This window comes from Oncorhynchus clarkii, chromosome 30, assembly GCF_045791955.1.
Source record: "Oncorhynchus clarkii lewisi isolate Uvic-CL-2024 chromosome 30, UVic_Ocla_1.0, whole genome shotgun sequence".
Lineage (NCBI taxonomy): Eukaryota > Metazoa > Chordata > Actinopteri > Salmoniformes > Salmonidae > Oncorhynchus > Oncorhynchus clarkii.
The window spans coordinates 1,568,004-1,595,517 of NC_092176.1; the positions used below are offsets into that span (position 1 = coordinate 1,568,004).

The 27,514-nt window shown below is 44.0% G+C and overlaps 1 protein-coding gene across 2 annotated transcripts in view; it reads left to right on the forward strand.

Moving 5' to 3' along the window:
• Nucleotides 1-27,514, forward strand: part of LOC139390005 (glutamate receptor, ionotropic, delta 2) — a 565,966-nt gene that overhangs the window by 70,051 nt on the left and 468,401 nt on the right. For both annotated transcript variants that reach the window (XM_071137092.1, XM_071137090.1), the window contains exon 2: nucleotides 5,215-5,370. In XM_071137092.1, coding sequence (XP_070993193.1) covers nucleotides 5,215-5,370 — 156 coding nt within the window. The remainder of the gene's footprint in view (nucleotides 1-5,214; nucleotides 5,371-27,514) is intronic.

A 27,514-nucleotide genomic window follows, 5' to 3' on the forward strand; every position in this document is an offset into this window, starting at 1 on the left:
AGGCTGACAAGTCTGTTTCCAAGTCTAACCCTGTCAGGAGAGAACAAGCTTCCTTCACACTTCCTCAATTCTTATTGTAAGTGAAGTCATTCCCGTCCAGACAATTGCTCATTAATGCTAAATGATTTAGTCTAAACACACAGGCTAATTATGCGAGCTCTATTGACGTTGCGAAATAATAGTGCTGGAAATTGGAAAAAAGCCTCTATTCTGTTGGGTGATTTGCTGTAGTTAAAAGGGAACTCATGTTGATTCTCTCAGTGTGTATTTAACAATGTGTGCTTTTCATTCAACCGAATAAAGGCCAAACGATAAGTGTCGTTTCATAAAAGGGAAGTCAGCAGGAACCTCCTACTGGAGACGTTATAGGACTAACTGACAAACTGGATATTCTTCAGGAAACCATAGTAAACAGCAGCAATATCAGATACATTTTTAAAGCACCCAGGAGTCAATAGCATTTCTCAAATGAATGTATTCTGCCTCCAATCCAAATAGCTGTTGTGGAAATAGCAATGATCGCATATTGTGCATTTGAGCCCTGTTGCCCTTGGAGCATCGGTATAAAGCTAGATGCAATGCCTTTATCGTCTCCTCTGATATATGTTGTGACGTTTGCTTTTTCCTCACAATCCAGTTGTCCAAGAGCTGGAGGAGCCATGCTGGAGAAGAGTTTAGAGCAGGAGGAAGGCTGCTTGTAAATCAGCAGTGCTGCCATCCACATCATACCAGTGCAGTCCGCCAGGCCTGCGTCCACACACACACACACACACACACACACACACACACACACACACACACACACACACACACACACACACACACGTGCACACAAAAAAAAATTATAATCTTCACTTTTTCTCCACTAGAGAGAGCTTGGAGACATTAATCAATGTGACAATGGCCATAATGTGCACAGTGGGGCCTTGACCTTCTACTGTCTTTTGCTATGTGCTATGTGTGAGTTTGCAGCTGCTGGCAGGTGCCAGTGTGCACAGACTAGTATGGTCTACCATCCCTTGATAAAGTATCTGGTCTCAGCTCTGAGATCAGATGTAGAATCACTCATTATTTCCCAGCTGGGGAACATTAGGAGACAAATATCATCATTTAACAAGCTCAGTGATTTAAGTTGTGATTGAAGGTCAGTAGAAAGTAAACAAGTTGTTATTATTTCTTTCTTTTAAATTCAGTGGATTCCAATGCCGACCTTCAAAAGCACATTTGTATGTTTTTGAGACTCTGTCCGTTGATTACTCATACTATTTTGATGAATCATATTTGATGAATATATATGGATGAGCTCATTCCTAATTCATGTTTCTATGGGTATAAAGGCTCGATGCACTTAATCATCATCAATGGATCATGAATCACTCACCGAAATTAAAACGAATCACAGGTGGAAAGGCCTTAAAATCAACCTCCACCTGTAATTTATTTCCATTAAGATGTTTGAATTATTCTACCATTTAAATATCTGATGGTTTCAGTTAAGGGAATAAAACAGAGCGAGGCGGCCACTTTAGAGGGACATTGAGGGAAAATATTGTCCCCCCCTCTATAGCATTTCACACCGCCACGGGTGCGATATGCAGCTTTAAAGCGTGTTTTGAAGTCTCCACCTTGAGTTTTGTTTCTATGGCAACTCCATTCTGGGGCCCAGATAAAAGAGCTATTCTTTTTTTGCGGAGGATTGGAGACAAAGTGAGTACGTTGCTGCTGGTTGGGAGGGAGATTTGTCTTGTCTGACAGAGTTCTTGCAGGGCTTTGAAAGCATTGTCTTTACCAGGCGATTTCACAAGCGACCACCAGCTCACATTTGATAGTATATTTAATAGTATATTTACCATACTACTGTACAACCAGTCAGACATAACACCCCCATAACAGAGGGCTCAATCACATCCTGTAAGGTATCGGCCTATGCCCCACTCTCTCAAAGGGATAGGTATTCTATTCTTTGATCTGTTTCAATCAGACCTCTTTGTGGGCTATGTTTCTTTCCATTCACCCTGAACCACATTTGAGTCGCATCAATAATGCAGCTTAATTAAATAGATGAAGGAATGCGTCTTTTATTTGACCATTTATTCATGCGGCACTGTGTTTTTGTTAGTCTTTTCTCATTCACATTGCATGGCGTTTAAGACCAGGCAAGGAAAACAAGACAACACACCGAACAGTCATACAGTGGATGTATTTTTTTTTAGGACAGACTGTCGCTTGATGTTTGTAAGATAGTGGACTCTACGGTCTTTTCAGGGGTGCCAAGCGTCAGCAGTCAGGTGGACTTCAGGTGCAAAATGGTGGTATTTATTTACAGGTGCAGAGAAGGTCAATAAAGCTGGAATCATTCATATAATTGACATGATGCGTTGGCAAACATTTGACTGACAAAAGTATCAAACATAAACTAAATGGCTGATACACCGAAGCTGCTGGCTTCTAGCTACCGTTTTCAAACTAGTCAGACCTATAACTTTGTGTCAATATTTCCTCGCACAGCTGAGTTAGAGAGCCCTGGGACAACACTCACTCTAGCCCAATAAGCTCTCAGGAAATGGGCAATCTGAACAGGTTAAAAGCCCAACTTCTAACACTGGAATAATCCAAAATGCCCCATAACAGGTATTTCATCAATGAACATATATAATCAATAGTTCTGATTTAGGCCAATGGCCACTACACAATTCATTTCAACATATCAGGACACGATCTCATAACACTCAACAAATATTGGGAAAACACCCTTCAACATGGAGCATTACGATTACTGGGCACGTGAACCTGTTGGTTAACAACGCATGGGGTCGAAAGTTTTAGTACAGCTACTCATTGAAGGGTTTTTCTTTATTTGTACTATTTTCTACGTTGTAGAATAATAGGGAAGACATCAAAACTATGAAATAACACATATGGAATCATGTAGTAACCCAAAAGGTGTTCAACAAATCAAAATATATTTTATATTTGAGATTCTTCAAATAGCCTTGTTGACAGCTTTGCACACGTTTGGCATTCTCTCAACTTCATGAGGTGTGGAATGCATTTCAATTAGTAGGTGTGCCTTGTGGAATTTCTTTCCTTCTTAATGCGTTTGAGCCAATTGGTTGTGTTGTGACAAGGTAGGGGGTTATACAGAAGATAGCCCTATTTGGTAAAAGACCAAGTCCATATTATGGCAAGAACAGCTCAAATAAGCAAAGAGAAACACAAAGACATGAAGGTCAGTCAATACGGAACATTTCAAGAACTTTGAAAGTTTCTTCAAGTCCAGTCGCAAAAACCATCAAGCACTTTGATGAAACGGGCTCTCATGAGGACCACCACAGGAATGGAAGACCCTGAGTTACCTCTGCTGCAGAGGATAAGTTCATTAGAGATACCAGCCTCAGAAATTGCAGCTCAAATAAATGCTTCACAGAGTTCAAGTAACAGACACATCTCAACATCAACTGTTCAGAGGAGACTGAGTGAATCAGGCCTTCATGGTTGAATTGCTGCAAAGAAACCATTACAAAAGGACACCAATAAGAAGAAGAGACTTGCTTGGGCCGAGCAATGGACATTAGACCGGTGAAAATGTGTTATTTGTTCTGCAGCGAAATGCCATCTCATCTGGTTTGGGCTTAGTGGGACTGTCATTTGTTTTCAACAGGACAATGACCCAACACATGTCCAGGCTGTGTAAGGTCTATTTGACCAAGAATGAGAATGATGGAGTGCTGCATCAGATGACCTGGCCTCCACAATCACCCGACCTCAACCTAATTTAGATGGTTTGGGATGAGTTGGACCGCAGAGTGAAGGAAAAGCAGCCAACAAGTGCTCAGCGTATGTGGAAACTCCTTCAAGACTGTTGGAAAAGCATTCCAGGTGAAGCTGGTTGAGAAAATACCAAGAGTGTGCAAAGCTGTCATCAAGGCAAAGGGTGGCTATTTGAAGAATCTCCAATATAAAACATTTTTTGATTATTTCATGATTCCATATGTGTTATTTCCTAGTTTTGATATCTTCAATATTATTCTAGAATGTAGAAAATGGTAAAAATAAAGAAAAACCCTTGAATTAGTAGTAGATGTGTCTAAAAGTTTGACCGGTAGTGTATGTGGATGTCACAGGCGTGTTCGTTCTCCAAACTAGTCCACAAACATCATGCGGTTGTGAGTAGGCCTACAGGCTGGCGATACAATGTGCCTTCAATTCTAAATAACCAAAGTTAAAGGTCCAATGCAGTCATTTTTATCTCAATATCAAATCAATTCTGGGTAACAATTAAGTGGGCTACCTTACTGTGACTGGTTTAAATAAAAATGGTAAAAGGAAACAGAAATAGCTTCTTGGCAATTTCTCAAGCAAGAATTTTGCTAGGACAGTCTGGGAGTGGTCTGAGTGGAAAAACTGAGCGAGAAGTATGCAATTGAGATTCTTCCAATGTACTTCAAATGATAAATTAACAATCTTAACCTGCGTGTGATTGGACATATCTAGCAGTAGGACGCTTGAAAATGCCAGTAACAATGAACACACATGATGAAACGTTTACAAAGTGTTTTTTTTGCTAAATGAGGGGATGGCAATGGGAGTGGAATGTCTAACTTGACGGGTACTCTCCAGTGCACACGGTCCCAAGGACTGACTTTGTCACTTGACGTGGTTCATAGCATAGGCTACTACAATCCTCAGGATGTTACCTTGCTGTAATTTTTGTGAAGGTCTATGAAGAGGGTGACCAAAAATCACACTGCCCCGCAAATGGCCCCAAAATGTGAGTTTAGCTCCGAATTGGTGAGATTACTGTATGAATCACCAGTCTGCATCATACACACAATCTATTTCTAAATGATGACTATTTGCAGGTCAGCAAAATGCATTTAGCATTGCTTCAGTGAGCAGGTTTAAACAATTACTAGCTCATTTGCTGCAGGCAACAAGCAGAGAGGAAATGCAAGGCCAAAAGTAGAGATGCTGTCTCTATTTGGATTCCTGCAGGATGTAGGTGGAATGTTCCTGTATTGTATACACCCATTGACTGTGGCATACCTTACTTATTTCCCAGCAAATGGATTGTTGCTCTATTGATGTTTAGGCCCACGTACAGAATAAGGCCCAAGAGACTTTCCTTAGACACGATGATCACTTATCATTCCCCCCCCCCCTCCTCTTGCTCTCTCCTTTGCTCTCCCTCCCTTCTTTCTCTCTTTCCCGAAGGGGCCATCTTTGACGAGTCTGCCAGGAAGGATGACGAGGTGTTCCGCATGGCCGTGGCGGACCTCAACCTCAACAACGAGATCCTGGAGACGGAGAAGATCACCATCTCTGTGGAGTTTGTGGACGGGAACAACCCTTTCCAGGCGGTCCAGGAAGGTAAGGCCTTGCCCTGCCCTCACCCTGCAGTCACCACAACCACCACCAGCAGTCTACATCTCGCACTCAGCGAGGCCAGAGGAGTGGCTGACAAAGTCCTTTATCCCCCCCCCCCCGACCACTCTGCATGGTTTTTCTGTGGATATGCTTCAGCCATCCATCTGAAAATCCCTCAATTTTCAGACCGAAACCTTGATCAATGACACACTGAACTGAATAGCACTATATTAGGTTTTGAAGGTGTTCCCCAGAAAATGAAGAAAAGGTTTGGGTTTTGGAAATCTCTTTTACTGTTACAGTAGTTGCACCCTTCTGAAAATGGTGTCTGTTGGATTCCTGTACTTTACCAGTGATACTCTCGGTCACTGTTGATATGCACTCTAGGATTGGGAAGATTGTCATTTTTTATTAAAAGGCTCGTCATTTTTGGTTGATATTCTTCCAATATTTCTGAAATGTGTTTCAATACTGCCATTACCTGAAACGCTGCTAACAATTAATTAAGCTGGTAACGTCGATGGCATTTGTCTCCGGAGATATCTGATAAAAATGCAGAGACGTGTGGCACAAAATATAAATGAACTCCTCTAGCATAATTCCATGATTTAATTAACTGATAATTGATAACAAAAAATACAATTCAGACCAAAACCTGTGTTCGACTGAACAGAACTCAACTAAAAGAGTCATATTTCCCTGGGTTTTAAATAGGTCCTTTCGGTTCCTTCTGACATCAAAGAACCCCTACGATAACAAGCTCCTAGCATCATGTCATATTGTCGCTGGTAGCTACTCTGCCCTTTTAGATCCCTAGCCTGGGAAGTCTGAACACAAGGAGAAGTCTGGTTGGAACCTGTTTAGCTAATGGACACTGGTTATTTGTGGATGGTGGCAGATGTACAGTCTAGTGCAGTCTAAGAGCCTAATAGTTATTCCCACTGGTGCTTTTGTTAAGCCTCTCTGGAGCATCTATACCTGAGATGCTCTCTTGTCTTTGAAGTCTCATTGTGAGTAGTGCTATTAATGAATACATTACATGTGTTCTGGCTGAATGATGGTGGTGGGTCTGCTGGAAGCATCTTTTGTTACTTGTTTCGAAACACCTTTTAATCTGTTGCTCTTTGAACAACAACAATAAAATCCAATTGGCTTTTGTTAATTAAAAAGGGTTCTTAATTCATTCCTGAGTGATATATTATTATAGTGATTGTATTTAGTGATATATTATCAGAACACACTTTTTTGGGGTCGATGCATTGATGTGAAGAAAACATATTACAGGACTATGCTCGGTCTTAATTTAGAATAATTGTTCTCCACCTCTGCTCATTCATAAACAAATACCTGTGCCCAGAAAATAACAATGCATGATTCATGTTGGTGTTATAATACATAATATAGAATATAAACTCAGCAAAAAAAGAAACGTCCCTTTTTCAGGACCCTGTCTTTCAACGATAATTCGTGAAAATCCAAATAACTTCACAGATCTTCATTGTAAAGGGCTTAAACACTGTTTCCCATGCTTGTTCAATGAATCATAAACAATTAATAAACATGAACCTGTGGAACGGTCGTTAAGAAACTAACAGCTTACAGACTGTAGGCAATTAAGGTCACAGTTATGAAAACTTAGGACACTAAAGAGGACTTTCTACTGACTCTGCAGATGTGGCCAGGGCAATAAATTGCAATGTGTGTACTGTGAGACGCCTAAGACAGCGCTACAGGGAGACAGGACGGACAGCTGATCGTCCTCACAGTGGCAGACCACGTGTAACAACACATGCACAGGATCGGTACATCCGAACATCACACCTGCGGGACAGGTACAGGATGGTAACAACAACTGCCCGAGTTACACCAGGAACGCCAGAATCCCTCCATCAGTGCTCAGAATGTCCGCAGTAGGCTCAGAGAGGCTGCACTGAGGGCTTGTAGGCCTGTTGTAAGGCAGGTCCTCACCAGACATCACCGGCAACAACGTTGCCTATGGGCACAAACCCACCGTCGCTGGAACAGACAGTACTGGCAAAAAGTGCTCTTCACTGACGAGTCGTTGTTTTGTCTCACCAGAAGTGATGGTCGGATTCGCGTTTATCGTCGAAGGAATGAGCGTTACACCGAGGCCTGTACTCTGGAGCGGTATCGATTTGGAGGTGGGGGGGTCCATGATGGTCTGGGGCGGTGTGTCACAGCATCATCGGACTGAGCTTGTTGTCATCGCAGGAAATGTCAACACTGTGCGTTACAGGGAAGACATCCTCCTCCCTCATGTGGTACCCTTCCTGCAGGCTCATCCTGACATGACCCTCCAGCATAACAATGCCACCAGCTATACTGCTCGTTCTGTGCATGATTTCCTGCAAGACAGGAATGTCAGTGTTCTACCATGGCCAGCAAAGAGCCCCGATCTCAATCCCATTGAGCACGTCTGGGACCTGTTGGATCGGAGGGTGAGGGCTAGGGCCATTCCCCCCAGAAATGTCCGGGAACTTGCAGGTGCCTTGGTGGAAGAGTGGGGTAACATCTTACAGCAAGAACTGGCAAATCTGGTGGGGTCCACGAGGAGAAGATGGACTGCAGTACTTTATGCAGCTGATGGCCACACCAGATACTGCCTGTCACTTTTGAATTTGACCCCCCTTTGTTCAGGGACACATTATTCCATTTCTGTTAGTCACATGTCTGTGGAACTTGTTCAGTTTGTCTCAGTTGTTGAGTTATGTTCTTACAAATATTTACACATTTGCTGAAAATAAACGCAGTTGACAGTGAGGATGTTTATTTTTTTGCTGAGTTTGTAATACATATAGTATATGCATACATCCATGTAAACATAGGCACGTACACTACTTTGGTGAATCTGATACTATTTACACATAGGTCTTAGCATGGCTCTTAGCAGTGACTTACCGCTAATGCTCAGCACTTGCCTTTTTACACACCGGCAGAACTTGTTGCTAAACAATGGCATAACATTATGAAGGAGTGTTTATTCCAACCCTGGGACTTAGCCTCTCCCATCTGCCTTGGTTTACCCAGTGTCTCCACAACAATGCTCCCCGTACGTCTAACACGTCCTGTAATAGGCTTGGCGCTGGATTTGAATGGGATGGAAGAAAGGGAGCCCTGTCGCCTTGTTGTCATCTCAAACAGCAAAGACGGAACAAAGGCAACGAGACGCGCCTGTCCAAGTTTTCTCCATTTGGGGGGTGTTATGTCGTCACTGAGCATCTTTTTGTCTTACACACGTGGACACACACACACACACAAACCCCCCCCCACACACACACACACATATACATACACACACTGTGTCGGTGTTGGGTTGCCAGACGACATCCAATATGGTGGGCTTTTTCACCGTTTGTGTGTGTGTGTGTGTGTGTGTATGTGTGTGTGTGTGTGTGTGTGTGTGTGTGTGTGTGTGTGTGTGTGTGTGTGTGGTGAAAGCAGCTGGGTGTCTGCAAACTCAACAGGCCTGTTTGTATTTGTATTTATGATGGATGCCCATTAGCTGCTGCCAAGGTGTTTTTTTAATCTGTTTTTTTAAATTCGATTTTACTGCTTATGTGGAATAGAGTTCCATGTAGTCATGCCTCTATGTAGCACTGTGCGCCTCCCATAGTGTGTTCTGGACTTGGGGACTGTAAAAAGACCTCTGATGGCATGTCTTGTGGGGTATGCATGGGTGTCTGAGCTGTGTGCTAGTAGTTTAAACAGACAGCATGTCACTTCTCACAAATACAAGTAGTGAAGAAGTCAATCTATACTCTACTTTGAGCCAGGAGAGATTGACATGCATATTATTAATGTTAGCTCTCCATGTACATTTAAGGGCTAGCTGTTCTGCCCTGTCCTGGGCCATTTGTAATTTTCCTAAGTCCCTCTTTGTGGCACCTGACCACACGACTGGACAGCAGTCCAGGTACAAGCAACAAAAGCAGGGCCTGTAGGACCTGCCTTGTTGATAGCATTGTTAAGAAGGCAGAGCAGCGCTTTATTATGGATAGACATGTCTCCATCTTAGCTACTGTTGCATCAATATATTTTGACCATGACAGTTTACAATCCAGGGTTACACCAAGCAGTTTAGTTTCCTCAACTTGCTCAATTTCCACATTATTCAATATAATATTTAGTTGGGGTTTAGTGAATGATTTTTCCCAAATGCTTAGCTTTTTTGTTTTTGAAATATTTAGGACTAACTTATTTCTTGCCACCCATTCTGAAATTGACTGCAGCTCTTTGTTAAGTGTCACAGTGATTTAAGTTGTTGTGGTAGCTGACGTGTATAGTGTTGAGTCATCAGCATACATAGACACACAGGCTTTACTCAGAGCCAGTGGCAGGTTATTAGTAAAGATGGAAAAAAGTAAGGGGCCTAGACAACTTTCATGGGAATGCCTGACTCTACCTGGATTAGGTTGTAGAGGTTTCCGTTAAAGAACTCCCTCTGTGTTCTGTTAGACAGGTAACTCTCGATCCACAATATACCAGGGAATGTAAAGCCACAACACATATGTTTTTCCAGCAGCAAATGATGATCGATAATGTCAAAAGCTGCACGGAAGGCTAACAAAGCAGCTTTTTATTGTCAATTTCTCTCAGCCAATCATCAGTCATTTGTGTAAGTGCTGTACACGTTGAATGCCCTTCCCTATAAGCATGCTGAAATATTTTGTTCATTTTTTACTGTGAAAAAGCATTGTATCTGATCAAACACAATTTTTTCCAAAAGTTTACTACGGGTGGTAACATACTGATTGGTTGGCTGTTTGAGCCAGTAAAGGGTGCTTTGCTATTCTTGGCAAGTGGAATGACTTTTGCTTCCCTCCAGGCCTGAGTGCACACACTTTCCTGTAGGCTTAAATTGAAAATATGGCAAATAGGAGTGGCAATATCATCCACTATCATCCTCTGTAATTTTCTATCCAAGTTGTCAGACCCAGGTGACTTGTCATTGTTGATAGACAACAATCATTTTTTCAACTCTTCCACAATCACTCCAAGGAATTCAAAATGACAATGCTTGTCTTTCATAATTTGGTCAGTTATGCAAGGATGTGTAGGTTCAGAATTAGTTGTTGGCATATCACGTCTACGTTTTCTAATCTTGCCAGTGAAAAAAATCATTAAAGTAGTTGGCAATATCAGTGGGTTTTGTGTTGAATGAGCCATCTGATCCAATGAAGGATGGAGCCGATTTCAAACAAAGTTAGCCTGACCACGACAGGCCCCTGAACTCCAATCCCACCATGAACAAGGAATCTATAACGCTACGTATAAGCACACTTTGTTTTGTCCTCTACAAGGGGATTCTTGCAGGCACTACCCATTACTGTTCACATTAATAAGGACAAACACACAAGAGAGGACTTCTTTAAGCCAGATATGTATTATTATCTAGATTGCAGGGATGATTTGCCAGGATCGTACACAGGGATTTCAAGGCGATGTTCTCAACATCAACATCAGTCCTCTTTAAACCATCCCTGCTGCTGGAGCCCGAGCCGCCCGGGAGCTTGTAGAGATGTTCCTTCTCACCCATCTCTGTGTAGTACCGCTTCAGCTTTGGAAGTTGTTTTTTTTGAGCATTTTGCATCTGGTTCTAAACTTCTATGGAGAGCGGGTGTGTGCTAAAGTAACCAGGCACGGCCTGTTCTCATTGCTTTGCATGTGAAACACGGTTAATTGTGAAAGGTATAATGCTGCCACTTATGTTTAGACACTACGCTATATCTCATCATCACCCGCCATAACCAGATGAATTAGTGAACAGGTAGATGTGCGTGCGTTCACGGCTCATATTGATTAAAGCAGTAAAGGGGACTGTAATTGGATAACAGCGCAAGGGGTGTTTGGAAGGGGAGCTTTTCGCTCACGGAGGCTGCTTGTGAGTTCTAGTCTTCTTGTCTTCTGCTCTCAGATGTAGCGATAAGTAACGATTCCCACTCCGTGTCTCCACAGTAACACACCAAGCTGACAGCACACGGCGCTGTGGCTGAGACTGAGGTGGATAGGGCTTAGCAAGGCAAGTCTACAAAGTCTTCTTGGGACTTTTGAGGAAAAGAAGTGTGAAATGGTGTATGACTGACAGACAGGTAAAATAATCTAGTTTAATGACATGCTGCTCTGTAGCAAAGTTGTGAAAGTGTCAAGAATATTGAAAGACTGATGCAAAGGTGATAATGAGGCGAGAGTAGGGTTGCAAAGCTACCGGTAATTTACCAAAGTTACTGGAATCTTCGGTAATTTTTGTAACAGATAATCTATGGCAATCTGGTAATTTTGGTAATTTATGCTTGAATAACAAAACAAATCTGTATTCATTTATAGTATAATTTGTTTTATATCTGTGTCCATATATCGTCCATGCGTTTCTAGTGGATAGACCATATGGTTCAATAGAAAATAGCTTAATTAATGAAAAAGCACAATGGAATTATTTTCAATGAACTCTGCAAAACCTCCAACTATTGGCTTTTTACACGACAGCCACCAGTTTGGCGCCAAAACATTTACAACAAAGACATATTGACATAGTAAAATATTTTTATTTATTTTACTATGTCAAGGAAACCCTCATGTTAGCCCTTACACTCATGGGAATTGGCCTATATGGATAGAGCTACATTGAAATGTTTCTTACAGAAGAAATATGGAAAGCATATGCAGCAATCAAAAGGGAACAGTTTGGAGATTATGGGAAAATTATTAGACTGAATCCAAACATTACACAGTTGATTTTATGTGCATTTGATATTTACTGTACTTTTTGCCTTATTTGTTGATAACAAAATCTGACAATACTCAGTATTTGGGGAATGTGCAACATAAGACAAAAAAGGGTTTGAGTGAGAGGTATAACGTCTGCAAGTGGCCACAATTCCTACGCAATTTCAATGCATGTTTTTGACTCAAAGAAGAGTCTTCAACTTTAAGGTGCTATTTTGAGCTCTCCTAGATGTGCTGTTGAGGAACTAGATCAAGCAGACTTATAGTTGTTTTTGGAACACAGCCCTGCATCCCGCCCATCACATAATTACTGTTGTTGTTTACACTTTCCAAAAACGGCCCATTGACACAATCTGGTCAGGTGGGCATCATTGGAAAGCTTGTTCTGTTGCTGACATGGCTGGCTAAGTTACAAAATATGATCTTACAGTTTTAGGCTTTCACAAGTAAATTCAGAGAAGCAGATTGTAATTTTGGTGTGCATAGAATAGAGTCATGAGTGCATTCACAATACGACAAACATCCCAGCTAGCACAGTGGAGCTGAGCCGATTCCGGCTGAGAGTCGGAGCACTCGGCTGAGAGTCAAACTCGGCCGCCGTCAGTATTACTTATGGCTATGAAGCAGGGATTGAGCTCGGGCCGATTCCGGTGTGAGTTATCTAGCCCAAATGTTTTACTTGAGGCTCGGGCCGATTGGGGCCGATTGGGGCTACTCTCTGGCAGATGATAACACAGGCTGCTTTCTATAATTAAACTTTCATTATTTATTTATTTTTCCATATTTTCTCATTGTTTCTGTGATCAAAAAATAACATTAACAGTTAAATGAAATTATTTAAGAGTCTTGTTTAAGTATTATTTTAGTATTTTGATACTTTGTGCAAGGCAATTGATAAGCATTGATAATGCATTGATAAGCATTGGGGCGGCAGGGTAGCCTAGTGTTTAAAGCGTTGGACTAGTAACCGGAAGGTTGCCAGTTCAAACCCCTGAGCTGACAAGGTACAAAGCTGTCGTTCTGCCCCTGAACAGGCAGTTAACCCACTGTTCCTAGGCCGTCATTGAAAATAAGAATTTGTTCTTAACTGACTTGCCTGGTTAAATAAAGGTAAAAAATATATAAAAAATAAAAGGGCATTGATAAGCATTGATAAAACTTCTCCCAAGTGGTGCAGTGGTCTAAGTGTAAACTGTGTTGCTACATATACTGGTTCGATACCCGTGCTGGCCGCAACAAGGAGACCCATGAGGTGACGCACAATTGGCCCAGCGTCGTCTGGGTTAGGGGAGGGTTTGGCCGGCCGTGATGTCCTTGTCCCATCGCTCTGTGGCGGGCCAGGCGCATGCATGCTGACACGGTCACCAGGTGTACGGTGTTTCCTACAACACATTGGTGCTCTCGACCTTTACATCTCCTGAGGCCGTACGGGATTGCAGTGATGGGACAAGACAAAAGGGGGTAAAAAAAATGTGGATGGGTATAATTTGTTTGTATAAAATGTATAATAGTAATATTTAAAATTACTAAATCTGGAAATGTTGTATACATTTATTTAAAATTGCATCGGGACGCTTCTGGGGGGATTCTGGTAGGATGTTGGCTGAATTCCGGTAGACGGGTACTTGGGCCTATTCTGGGCAGTCATTCATTTTGATTCCGGGCCGAGTCCAACACCCGATTCCAGGCCAATTCAACCAGTTCCGGCCCCCCGGAAGAGGGACGCTTCTGGGCCGATTCCTCATTGCTAGCAGGGATAGGGTATGACACCATGTCATCTTGTACATCAAACATAGTGATCATAAACGTCAACACTGAATATTACAGGGGTGTTATGATTTGGAAATGTGAAGTAATGGGTGTTTGTCTTGCTTGTATGACATGAAAGCCGTAGTTATTATAATCCTCAACATCTCACCCTTCGAAATACATAGAGTCCACTTTATTTACAGGATTTCCCTCACTCAGACTAGAAAAAATGTAAACATGTTGCCCAGTTAGCGGGAGGCAACTTTTTTATCGCTCGCAGTGTTCAAGTTCAGAACCGCTGTCAGTCAAAGCCAATATTGCGCTGTGAAGCAGAGACTTTGAACTCTGACATCATGTATAGCATGTTACTGTACAGCCACTGCATTCCAATTTAGGCGTTTATCAGTGTCCAAATCTGCCATTTTGAACCCCTATATGGGTACGAGTGTAAAACCCTAAACACTAATGGTACTGACTAAATTGATGGTTTATATTTAGGATGTTTTACACTTTGTCATTACATTTTTTTCTTAAAAAATAATCTTTATTTTTATTTTTTATATATATATTTTACATGGGCCAGAGATAATTATAGACACCTATAGACAATCTCAAGTACCCAAAAGGGCTACGAGATGCCTTGTGATAAATTACATCAAATCCTTGTTACCAACATTCTGGTAGTTTACTGGAAAACTTTGAATGTTTCCCGTAATATACACTTGATTGCAACCCTAGGCGAGACAGACATCATAGAAATTAAATAAATGGAGTGAGATGAATATCTTCATGTTTGAGCTTTTTTTGTAGTGAACAGCCAGGATGGAGAGGATTGTGATTTTGATTGGAATACAATGGGACAGGAAGCAGCAGTATACACTTAGAGCAATCAATGAGTCTGTGTGTTCTCATATTTGGTTATACGATAAAAAGCCTCTGCAGATATCCACATGTCTCATTCTCCAGCCTCTCCTCTCGGATTCTCAGAAAACAACGAGTTTTTGACCAGTGCAGGCATATTTAATGACATCAATATTTTAGTGCTCGATGAAGCCACTCTGAGTTATGAAAGATACAGAGTTCACAGTTGGTTAGGATTGTGTTTTTGTTTGTTTTCGTGGCTGGGGGGGGGGATCACGGGAAGGGAACATGTCAGTGATTCATTCCCAGGTTAAGACAACAGATGTTTGCTCTATACAGCCCATTTATATAATTGACTAGGGACATGGGCTATACCCAACAGGGTTAGCTATCTGATGAGGTGAGGCACCATCAGGCTTCTCACCTGTTCCACGTATGCATGCAAACACACACACACACACAGTTCAGATCATTAAAATGCAAATGTTGTACCAGATGGTCAGTGATATTGTAACCTTTTTATTTAGTAATTATGTTGTGACCCCCTCAAAGGAATCTACAGTACAGTCTCAGCTTACTAAGCAATGTAATGCATAAGAGCATTTCATGTGAGTCATCTTTCTCCCATCCCTCCATCACCTATCCTCCCTCACATCCTCTGGCTGTGCCTCGGTCAGCCTGATATCCTAAAAGGATTCCTTCTAAATGCCAGCATTCAGCTTTATCGCCACAATCCAATTATCCAGACTCTAATCAATGGGGGGCATTTCCAGCGGTGAGGCTGTCATTTGTTATAAAGTGGCAATATGATAGCATTCTGCAGCTGACAGCTGGGTGAAACCCTTCTGCTGGGGCCCGTTGGCTCCTCAGAGGGACTTGGCCCCCAGAATGGCATATCTGGCAACCCCTCAATGTGAACCTGGCAAGTTTTCCCAGAAATGATGGACAAAAGCTCCTTTAGTTATGAATGTTTGCGAGGCAGCGTGCCGCAGTAGGCAACATCTCTATTGAGCGCAGTGGTTTCCTGCTCCCTCCGTGTGGTGTTATGGCTTCTACTGTGGTGTTGTCTGCAGGATTTAGCCTGGCAGATCTTCCCCCTAACCATAAAGACCCTCCTTTATTTGTTCCAGGCAAAGCTGCAGAGCCCAATATGATGACATAATCATAAACAAACATAATCATCAATGATGACAATACAAACATACAGTATACATTCAAATTATAAACATATGCCTCCGGAGTGGCGCAGTGGTCTAAGACACTGCATCGCAGTGCTAGCTGTGCCTGGTTCGAGTCCAGGCTCTGTCGCATCCGGCCGCCATGGGGTGGTGCACAATTGGCCCAGCAGGGATGTCCTTGTCCCATTGTGCACTAGTGACTCCTGTGGTGGGCTGGACGCAGTGCACCCTGGCATGGTCGCCAGGTGTACAGTGTTTCCTTTGACACATTGGTGCAGCTGGCTTCTCGGCATTGTATCAAGAAGCAATGCAGCTTGGTTGTGTTGTGTTTCGGAGGACGCACAGCTCTCGACCTTCGCCTCTCCTGAGTCCTTATGGGAGTTGCAGCGACGTGACAAAACTGTAACTACCAATTGGGGAGAAAAAGGGGCACATACACAGTAAGCAGATTTTGTTTGTTCACTTTCCCCATTAACCTCTACGGAATCGGTGTCCCTAAATCGGGATGGTTGTTGCTCATTATGTGATAATGTGACTAGAAAACGTTGTATACGACAGACAACTTTCCGGGACATTGACATGTTTTATATGGGCAGAAAGCTTAAATTCTTGTTAATCTAACTGCAGTACTCCGATTTACAGTAGCTATTACAGAAAAAAATACCATGCTATTGTTTGAGGATAGTGCAAACCACTTTTTTCACGGCAACTAGTTTGATACATTCACCACTGAAGATAAATAATGTAAACTCAGCAAAACAAGAAACATCGTCTCACTATCAACTGCGTTTATTTTCAGCAAATGTGTAAATATTTGTATGAACATAAGATTCAACAACTGAGACATAAACTGAACAAGTTCCCCAGACATGTGACTAACATAAATTGAATAATGTGTCCCTGAACAAAGGGGAGTCAGAATCAAAAGTAACAGTCACTATCTGGTGTGGCCAACAGCTGCATTAAGTACTGCAGTGCTTCTCCTCTTCATGGACTGCACCAGATTTGCCAGTTATTGCTGTGAGATGTTACCCCACTCTTCCACCAAGGCACCTGCAAGTTCCCAAACATTTCTGGGGGGAATGGCCTTAGCCCTCACCCTCCGATCAAACAGGTCCCAGACATGCTCAATGGGATTGAGATCCGGTGTCTTTCCTGGCCATGGCAGAACGCTGACATACCTGTCTTCCAGGAAATTACGCACAGAACGAGTATTATGGCTGGTGGCATTGTCATGCTGTGGAGGGTCATGTCAGGATGAGCCTGCAGGAAGGGTACCACATGAGGGAGGAGGATGTCTTCCCTGTAATGCACAGCCTTGAGATTGCCTGCAATGACAACAAGCTCAGTCCAATGATGCTGTGACACACCGCCCCAGACCATGACGGACCCTCCACCTCCAAATCGATCCCGCTCCAGAGTACAGGCCTCGGTGTAACGTTCATTCCTTCAACGATAAACGCGAATCCGACCATCACACCTGGTGAGACAAAACAACGACTCGTCAGTGAAAAGCACTTTTTGTCAGTACTGTCTGTTCCAGCGACGGTGGGTTTGTGCCCATATGCAACGTTGTTGCCGGTGTCTGGTGAGGACCTGCCTTACAACAGGCCTACAAGCCCTCAGTCCAGCCTCTGAGCACTGATGGAGGGATTGTGCGTTGCTGGTGTAACTCGGGCAGTTGTTGTTGCCATCTTGTACCTGTCCTGCAGGTGTTGTTACACGTGGCCTGCCTTTGCGAGGACGATCAGCTGTCCGTCCTGTCTCCCTATAGCGCTGTCTTAGGCGTCTCACAGTACGGACATTGCAATTTATTGCCCTGGCCACATCTGTAGTCCTCATGCCTCCTTGCAGCATGCCTAAGGCACTTTCAAGTAGATGAGCAGGGACCCTGGGCATCTTTCTTTTGGTGTTTTTCAGATTCAGTAGAAAGCCCTCGTTAGTGTCCTAAGGTTTCATAACTGTGACCTTAATTGCCTACCGTCTATAAGCTGTTAGTGTCTTAACGACCGTTCCACAGGTGCACATTCATGAATTGTTTGTGGTTCATTGAACAAGCATGGGAAACAGTGCTGAATTTACTTACATTCAGTAATCTTGCTCTGATTTGTCACCCTGAGGGTCCCAGAAAAAAATATATTGTATAGTTCTGTTTGAAAAAATCTATTTTTATATTCAAATGTAGGAACTGGGTTCTCCAGTTTGACCCCACTGTTGTCTCTAATTGCATAATAACACAAGGCTACAACAACAATAAATATACGTTTTCCAGCTCCAGGTAGGCTAAACAGGTGGCACAAGTTGATTTGCAATGACTCCATTGATATCATCATTTCAGCATATTTATTGTATAAAATAAAGAAAAACCCTTGAATGAGTAGGTGTGTCCAACCTTTTGACTGGTACTATATATTTAAGAAATTGCCATGGTGGCCGCGGTAGCCAAAACCTGCAACCCGGGACTAATACATTTTTACCTGCGACATTGAATTTTCAAAGTAGCCCAATTTGTCTATAAAACTATAGACACTGAAACTCTGGTAATGGGTCACATACAGAGTATATGGTCTACACTTGGCATGTAGGTTTTTCACTTACAGTGGCACAAATTGGGATATGGGGGAGGGGATTTATTTACTGTAGTGTTTTTGCGGACTGTTGTGTTTTTGCAGACATTTCTGTAGTATTTACTACAGTGGTTTTTAGGTGGGATAATACTGTAGTATTTACTATAGTATTCCACAGTGTACTACAAAATTCTATACTAATGTTAGCAGTTGATGTTACTCTTCAATAACACAGACTCAAATGCAAATCAGGGGGAGGAACATTTGTTTATTCAAAGAGGACAAATCATGCTTGGAAGTAGATGGTAGATGGTCATTTCTTCACTGTCCTCAGTGAATCTCTCCAGTGAATCTCTCCAGTGAATCTCTCCAGCGATTCTCTCCACAGAACAAAGTGACCCGGATGTAGTTTTATAACCCAGCCCCAGCCTGTGGTTGACAAATTAGAATTCCTTGCAATAAAACAGTATCCTATTTCAGGTTCAATGTATAAACAATTTGGACCAATGAGAACTTGCCATGTAGCTATGAGTACCGGACTGAAATTCCTCCCATGTCTCTGACCCATTGATATTGCAGAAAAAAACACTATTTCCATTGATCGTTAGTACTCTATTGCCCTCTCATCCTCTGCATTGTGTATTTATCTTTGAAATATTCTTACACTAAGTACTGCACATGTTCGAGCGTTTAGTATAATATTCTACGGTATACTACAGTTTACTACAGCATTCTATAGTAAGTACTGTAGTATTCTATAGTAAACTGTAGTATTTTTTTATGTGGGATGTCCAGGATTGATGTGTCTTACCAGCCACTTTAATGATTCATACTTTACACAGACTGCTGTTGTGACATTATGATCCTCTGCCAAGCACTGCAGCATCCCACCTCTCATTCATTAAAGAAATAAACTGCAAATAATCCACCCATCTAACTCTTTTGTTGGAAGAGGGAAATTTGACAGGCCAAATTGGTCAATAAATGAATAAGCTGCCCAGAAACAATGAGACCGAGGCAAGCTAAAAAAAAAAGCCAGTACTTTATTACTTGTGTTTTATAGTCTCTATATAATATGGTGCAAGGACTGGCCAAAAAAGCTTTCCCTGTTTTAATGTTTTGGTTGACATCAGAAACTCCCTTAACTGGTCCGTACAGCTCGGTAAGCATTCAGCATGCCAAGATGAAAAGACTTTAGAACACAGATTTTTTCTAAACTATATTTAAAGCCTGAACATTAATACATAATCTGATAATCAAACCACACTTTCTCTATCTCCCGTCTTTCCTGTCTTCGTGTGTGTGTGTGTGTGTGTGTGTGTGTGTGTGTGTGTGTGTGTGTGTGTGTGTGTGTGTGTGTGTGTGTGTGTGTGTGTGTGTGTGTGTGTGTGTGTGTGTGTGTGTGGTACTCTCTACCTCCTCTGTGGTAATTGTCCGAAGCACAGACACAGCTTTCAGTCCTCTGAAAGGAAGAGCTTGGCCTCTTGTCCTGAAAATGCCTTCCCACAATGCACAGCCAGAGTAGTAATAATCACTTTAATTTATTTAACATATTTCCTCTTTAACCTCAGTCTTGGTCTTTCAGAATCACCCCAATGCAACCTGTCACCATAATGACACTTTTCGGTCCTGATCTTCCCGAGCCGCTGTGAGCGGGAGAATGAGTTGCTCCTGACCAGCCAACCAGACCTTTTCCTCAGAGGGAACCTGATTGTGCTAAGCGGCACTGGGCCCCCACCTCCTCCGCGTAGACGCGGAATACAAATCAGCCTACTGCTACTCCCATCATATTGATTTCAATCACATTCAGGATGGTAATGTTTTCGGCCTTCCTCTTTTTGAAAAGTACCCTCACCGATTCTCACACAGACATATTTGTATGTATTTTCTTCAATGGCAGCGCCTGGGTGCGATGACTTCCTTTCTCCAGACATTGAGTGTGTTTGGAGCTGGCCCACACAGACAGCCACAGACAGGCTTTACTGGAGGTGTGAAAGCCCCTCTTCCCCAGGGCACCTGGCTGGGGAGGGGAGGATGCTACTTCCAGGTCCCATGTTGGCCTTGATCAGTCCAATCTGCACCGACCGCAGTGGTCGGAAGGGGCGGGTCCAGGAATGAGAACCTCAACAATGATCCACGCCAAACATTCTTCTTCTCCCTATTGATCATTGTGTAAAAAATATTCTAGGAGAGGTAGTGAGTGCAATGGTGGATTCTCAGTGCCAGACCACCCCTTCCTCCCCCAACACAGTTACCAATAGGTTGGAGAGTTGGACTCTATTCATTCGTGACCTCTGTTGAAGTGATTGGAAGGCCTCTTTGGTTATGTGAATGTTGATTCATGGTTAATATTTGAATTGTGTTATTCTGTCCTTGTGTCTATGGCAAACACCCACCGTTCTTCTTTGTTCTCTGTTGAATGGAGGACATGTCTCCCCACCTCCTCCCCTCATTTCCCCCCCCCCCCCTTTTCAGATCTCTCATCCCCTTAGTGACAACTAACTGGTGATCATCCATCACCATGGCAGCGATTAGAACCCCCAGGTGTTGACGTCTGGGACGGCCTGTCAGTCAGCGGCCTGAGTTAACGCTGTGATCTCACTGACACCGGGGCTGTAAATTACACCTGAATAGATGATAAAAAGAAGAATCCCTGTAAGTTTGCACTCGTTATCTGACATTCACTTCTCCTCTGTTCCTCTGGGCCCTGGGAGGGTCAGCGGGTGAGCAGGGAGAGAGGTGTGATGAGGTATAATGAAAACCTTCAACTGCCAAGTAATAGGAATGAAAGAAAAAAAAATGAAAAAAAGTAATAGGAATGAACCTCAGTTGCCCTTCATATGGCATGAGGTTTTCTGAGCAGGGAATATGTCAGACAAAGAGGGTTTGATCATTGAACTTGTACGAATAACACACTGTACTTGAGATGGCCTTAAAAAATGTGAATACCCCAGAGAGAATTTCACCCAGATTACGTCAAGCATGCTTGTTTTTGATGATCTGACCTTACACATGACGAGAGAAGAAGTATGAAACGTTTCCCTCTTCAATGATAAGTTTGACAGTTTCTTGCAACTAGAAAACCCTCTCCTCCCTCTGTCAATGTATATATTTTGCCCGAATAAAATAAATGGCTTGGTAATACATTTTTGAGTTGTTCAAACTTTTCACATGTCTCTGTTGTAGGGCGAAACCGCGCTAGAACAAAATGGCCCCATGTGCCCATGTTTTCGTATAACCCCGTCATCCCACTGGCGAACCACCATTAGGCCCTCGCCATCCGCCCAGTGAAGCGGCAACACTCCCGCTATTCCTGAAGAGTTTTCTTGTAACCAAAGATCTTGACAGGCCTTTTTTTTAAAACTCATTCTCCCGTCTAGCTTGGCATTGTTTTTGGACAGTACAGACCAATTTGCTCCCTTTTTACGGCTTTTAGCAGGAACCCTCAAGAGGGAGGTGGAGCGAGGTGAGAAGGGGATTGGGGTCAGGGATAAGGACCAGGGAGAGGAGGGTTGGATCAGAGAGGCAGAAGAGCAGCTTGGGAATGGCGTGTGGGACTATACTGCTTTCATTGAGAACCAGTAAAAGTGCTCTCTATTCCTCTGTTTGACACTCTTTTTGGAGATGTCGGCTGAAATAATATGTTCCTGTGAATAAAGTATAGTCTATACTATCTGTTGGGGATCTATAAAGGGTATTACAATAAAGTAGATGACAGACACTGAGTGTACAAAACATTAAAACAGACTGACCAGGTGAATCCAGGTGAAAGCTACGATCCTTTATTGAAGTCACTTGTTAAATCCACTTCAATCAGTATACATGAAGGGGAGGAGACCGGTTAAAGAAGGATTTTTTTAAGCCTTGAGACAATTGAGAAATGGCTTGTGAATGTGTGCCATTCAGAGGGTGAATGGGCAAGACAAAATATTTAAGTGCCTTTGAACTGGGTATGGTAGTAGGTGCCAGGCGCATCGGTTTCAAGAACTACTGCTGGATCATTTCCCATGTGTATCAAGAATGGTCCTCCACCCGAAGGACATCCAGCTAACTTGACACAAATGTGGGAAGCATTGGAGTCAACATGGGCCAGCATCCCTGTGAAACGCTTTCGACACCAAGTAAGGTCCATGCCCCGACGAACTGAGGATGTTCTGAGTGCAAAAGGGGAGGTGCAACTCAATATTAGGAAGGTGTTCCTAATGTTTGGTATACTCAGTGCCTTCAGAAAGTATTCTCACCCCTTGACTTTTTCCAAATGTTGTTGTGTTACGGCCTGAATTTAAAATGGATTACGTTTAGATTTTGTGTCTCTGATCTACACACCATACCCCATAATGTCAAAGTGGAATTATGTTTTTAGAAATGTCTATAAATTAATAAAAAAGCTGAAATCTCTTGGGTCAATAAGTTTTCAACCCTTTTGTTATGGCAAGCCTGAATAAGTTCAGGAGTAAAAATGTGCTTAACAAATCACATAAGTTGCATGGACTCATTCTGTGTGCAATAATAGTGTTTAACATGATTTTTAAATGACTCTGTACCCCACACATACAATGAGCTGTAAGGTCCCTCAGTCGAGCAGTACATTTCAAGCACAGAGTCAACCACTAAGACATGGGGGGTTTTCCAATGTCTCGCAAATAAGGGCACATATTGGTAGATGGGTAAAAACTAGCAATTACCTCAGCCAATCACGGCTAGTGGAAAGGTTGCCTCTTTTTCCATGGCTAAACCAACTAGGCTCATAATTTAACAATTTTATTCGTATTTACAGATAGCATACACGTTTGTTATTAAGGCACATGAAAGGTCACATGTTCCAGAAGGCATTTCTGTCAAAACAACGTTCAGATTTACTTTAAAATGGCTCTCCTGTGAAGTAGTGACGCGCGACATATGCCTAGTTTCCTGAAACGAGTCACATATTTTCAAAAATGGTGGTGGCTGCACCATGTTATGGGTATGCTCGTCATCAGCAAGGACTAGGGAGTTTTGGGGGGGATAAAAAGGAATGGAATAGAGCTAAGCACAGGCAAAATCCTAGAGAAAAACTTGGTTTAGTCTGCTTTCCAACAGACACTGGGAGACAAATTCACCTTTCAGCAGAACAATTAGCTAAAACACAAGGCTAAATATATTGTACACTGGAGTTGGTTACCAAGATGACATTGAATGTCCCTGAGTGGCCTAGTTACAGTTTTGACTTAAATCGTCTTGAAAATCAATGGCAAGACTTGAAAATGGCTGTGTAGCAATGATCAACAACCAAGTAATAGTAATGGACAAATATTAATGGACAAATATTGTACAATCCAGGTGTACAATCCAATTAGAGAGTTACCCAGAAAGACTCACAGACTCACATCGCTGCCAAAGGCGATTCTAACATGTATTGACAGGGGTTTGAATACTTATCTATTCAAGATTTATTTGTGTTTTATTTTCCATAAAATAAAAAAAATGGTGTTCCACTTCGACATTACAGAGAAGTTTGTGTAGAAGTCAAGAGGTGTGAATACTTTCTGAAGGAACTGTACCTTTGTGGTTGAATTACCTATTTACATTCTCACCGGTGTATTCCTACCATGCACTTTGAGTCTTCCAGCTGTACACTCTCACTGTAGAGAACCCGGTCTCTCTGGCCCAGGGGAGACAAACTTTGTATCCTGTACTGCTAAAGTAGGCTACCATCCCCCCGCCTCAGCCCTGACACCTTTGCCCAGCGGCATAGGGCACTTCACACCTCTTGTTGTAAGGATCCGGTTGCCAGGGTTACCTGACTTGGTCAGCCAATCAGTAGATTTAGCCTGGGGTTGGAGATTCCCACTCTTCAGTTGCATCCAGGGGCCCAGGTTAACCAGAGCTCTATAAACCCATGGGCTTCCTACCAACTCACCAGCTAGACCTTTGCACATTGACAAGCCTTCACCCTGGACTTTCTAACGTGTGTTAGTGTATGAATGACCAGAAAGTCACAATTAATTTTCTCTAGTCCACTGCCTGTCTTGAGCATTGTGATAAACATGCATTCTGAACACCTGTCTCCTACTGGTCATTTCCTTGGGACGTTGGGACAGTTTTATATTTGAGTCATTTAGCAGACGCTCTTATCCAGAGCAGCTTACAGGAGCAATTAGGGTTAAATGCCTTGTTCAAGGGCACATCAACCGATTGTTTACCTAGTCGTCTCAGGGATTCGAACCAGCAACCTTTTAGTTACTGGCCCAACGCACTTAACTGCTAGGCTACCTGCCGCCCATTTTACCTTTCTAAACCAGGGATGAGCAACTAGCCCTTTTGAAGGCCCTCGGATACATTTTAGGAACTCAGTCAGGGTCTCAACTTACTGTTGCAAGTTAGAATAGTAGAATACACAAGGTGCAATTCCAAAATGTGGTTGTGCATCAGCAGTTTTTCTCTTGTAATATCAGTCACTGACAGTCAGTCAATTTGCCATGTCAGCCTTTTATTTTTTTTAGCTACCGTAGAACATCAAATAATAGCCCAGGAGTTTATTGGCTTAAATCACTGGACGAGACAGGGTTTTGTTTGAGCCAGGTGTCTATTTCTTTAATGCACACAACTTTTTCTTATTTGCATAGTTAATTGTTTAATTCCAGCATTAACTTCCAGCATTCTAATCAATTTCTTAATTTCCGCACTAATATTATCATTTACACACTGTGTTCCGTTTCTTTTGTCTTAGTATGCCTCTATTTCGAAAAAATGACTTCCTTGACAGAATAATTATTCTCCTGTTAGACTGTGCATTTTCGGCAGTTCTTACATTTGCCAACAGAGGGCAATCAGCCAATTTCTTGGGGTCTGTACTCCTGAAGTTGTTGACTGTTTTTCCACTTGCCAGTTAGCTAGCAGTATTCAGCTGTTAGCAGCCAATGGCTAGCAGTTTCTTACTGCTGATAAAAATGGATGATTTCCATAATTACTGAATTATGTAATGTAACGAATCAAACCTTAAACCTTGTAAATAATTAATGGTAATTCATGGTAACCTCGTAAACAATTGTCACGTTCTGACCTCTATTTCCTTTGTTTTTGTATTTATTTAGTATGGTCAGGGCGTGAGTTGGGTGGGCAGTCTATGTTTGTTTTTCTATGTTTTGGGGCAGTTCTATGTTTTCGGCCTAGTATGGTTCTCAATCAGAGGCAGGTGTCATTAGTTGTCTCTGATTGAGAATCATACTTAGGTAGCCTGGGTTTCACTGTGTGTTTGTGGGTGATTGTTCCTGTTTTTGTGTTTGCACCAGACAGGGCTGTTTTGAGTTCTCACGTTTCTTGTTTTTTTTCGTTAGTTTGTTCATGTATAGTTTCGTAAATAAAATACAATGAACAACCACCACGCTGCGCTTTGGTCCGCCTCTACTTCACAAGAAGAGAATCGTTACAGAATCACCCACCACAACAGGACCAAGCGGTGTGGTAATGGGCAACGGAGAAAGCAGCAGCAGGAGCAGCGCGAGGAGGTATGGACATGGGAGGACGTTATGGACAGCAATGGCATGGGTTATACTACTTGGGAGGAGATCGACAGGTGGGCGGCGGACCCAGGGAGAGTGCCGGAGCCCGCCTGGGATTCGATGGAGCAGTGCGCTGAAGGCTATCAGAGAATGGAGTTGGCGAAGCAGGCACGGCGGCGCGGAAGGAAGCCCGAGAGGCAGCCCCAAAAATTTCTTGGGGGGGGGCTAACAGGGAGTATGGCTACGCCAGGTAGGAGACCTGGGCAGACTCCCTGTGCTTACCGGGGGGCTAGAGAGACCGGACAGGCACCGTGTTATGCAGTGGTGCGCACGGTGTCTCCAGTGCGGGTGCATAGCCCGGTGCGGTATATTCCAGCTCCGCGTGTCGGCCGGGCTAGATTGAGCGTCGAGCCTAATGCCATGAAGCCGGCTCTACGCAGCTGGTCCCCAGTGCGTCTCCTTGGGCCGGCTTACATGGCACCAGCCTTGCGCTCGGTGTCTCCGGTTCGCCTGCATAGCCCAGTGCGGGCTATTCCACCACGCCGCACTGGCAGGGCGACCGTGAGCATTCAACCAGGTAAGGTTGGGCAGGCTCGGTGCTCAAGAGCTCCAGTGCGCCTGCACGGTCCGGTCTTTCCAGTACCACCTCCACACCCCAGCCCTCCGGTAGCAGCTCCCCGCACAAGGCTTCCTGTGCGTGTCCTCGGCCCAGTACCACCAGTGCCAGCACCACGCATCAGGCCTACAGTGCGCCTCGCCTGTCCAGCACTACCAGAGCCTTCCTCCTCTCCAGCGCTGCCGGAGTCTCCCGCCTGTTCGGCGCTAGGAGAGCTACTCAGCCCAGCGCCGCCAGCGCCGCCCGTCTGCCCAGCGCCATCTGAGCCGCCCGTCTGCCCAGCGCCGCCAGTGCCGCCCGTCTACCCAGCGCCGCCAGTGCCGCCCGTCTGCCCAGCGCCGCCAGTGCCGCCCGTCTGCCCAGCGCCGCCAGTGCCGCCCGTCTGCCCAGCGCCGCCAGTGCCGCCCGTCTGCCCAGCGCCGCCAGTGCCGCCCGTCTGCCCAGCGCCGCCAGTGCCGCCCGTCTGCCAGGAGCCGCCAATGCCGCCCGTCAGCCAGGAGCCGCCAGTGCCGCCCGTCAGCCAGGGGCCGCCAGTGCCGCCCGTCAGCCAGGGGCCGCCAGTGCCGCCCGTCAGCCAGGGGCCGCCGGTGCCGCCAGTCAACCAGGGGCCGCCAGTGCCGCCCGTCAGCCAGGGGCCGCCAGTGCCGCCAGTCAGCCAGGGGCCGCCAGTGCCGCCAGTCAACCAGGGGCCGCCAGTGCCGCCAGTCAGCCAGGGGCCGCCAGTGCCGCCAGTCAGCCAGGGGCCGCTAGAGCCCCTCTGTCCCGAGCAGCTGTCCCTCTGTCCCGAGCAGCTGCCCCTTTGTCCCCAGCTGCTGCCGCCCCTCTGTCCCCAGCTGCTGCCGCCCCTCTGTCCCGAGCTGCTGCCGCCCCTCCGTCCTGAGCAGCTGCCCCTCTGTCCCGAGCTGCTGCCGCCCCTCTGTCCCGAGCTGCTGCCGCCCCTCTGTCCCGAGC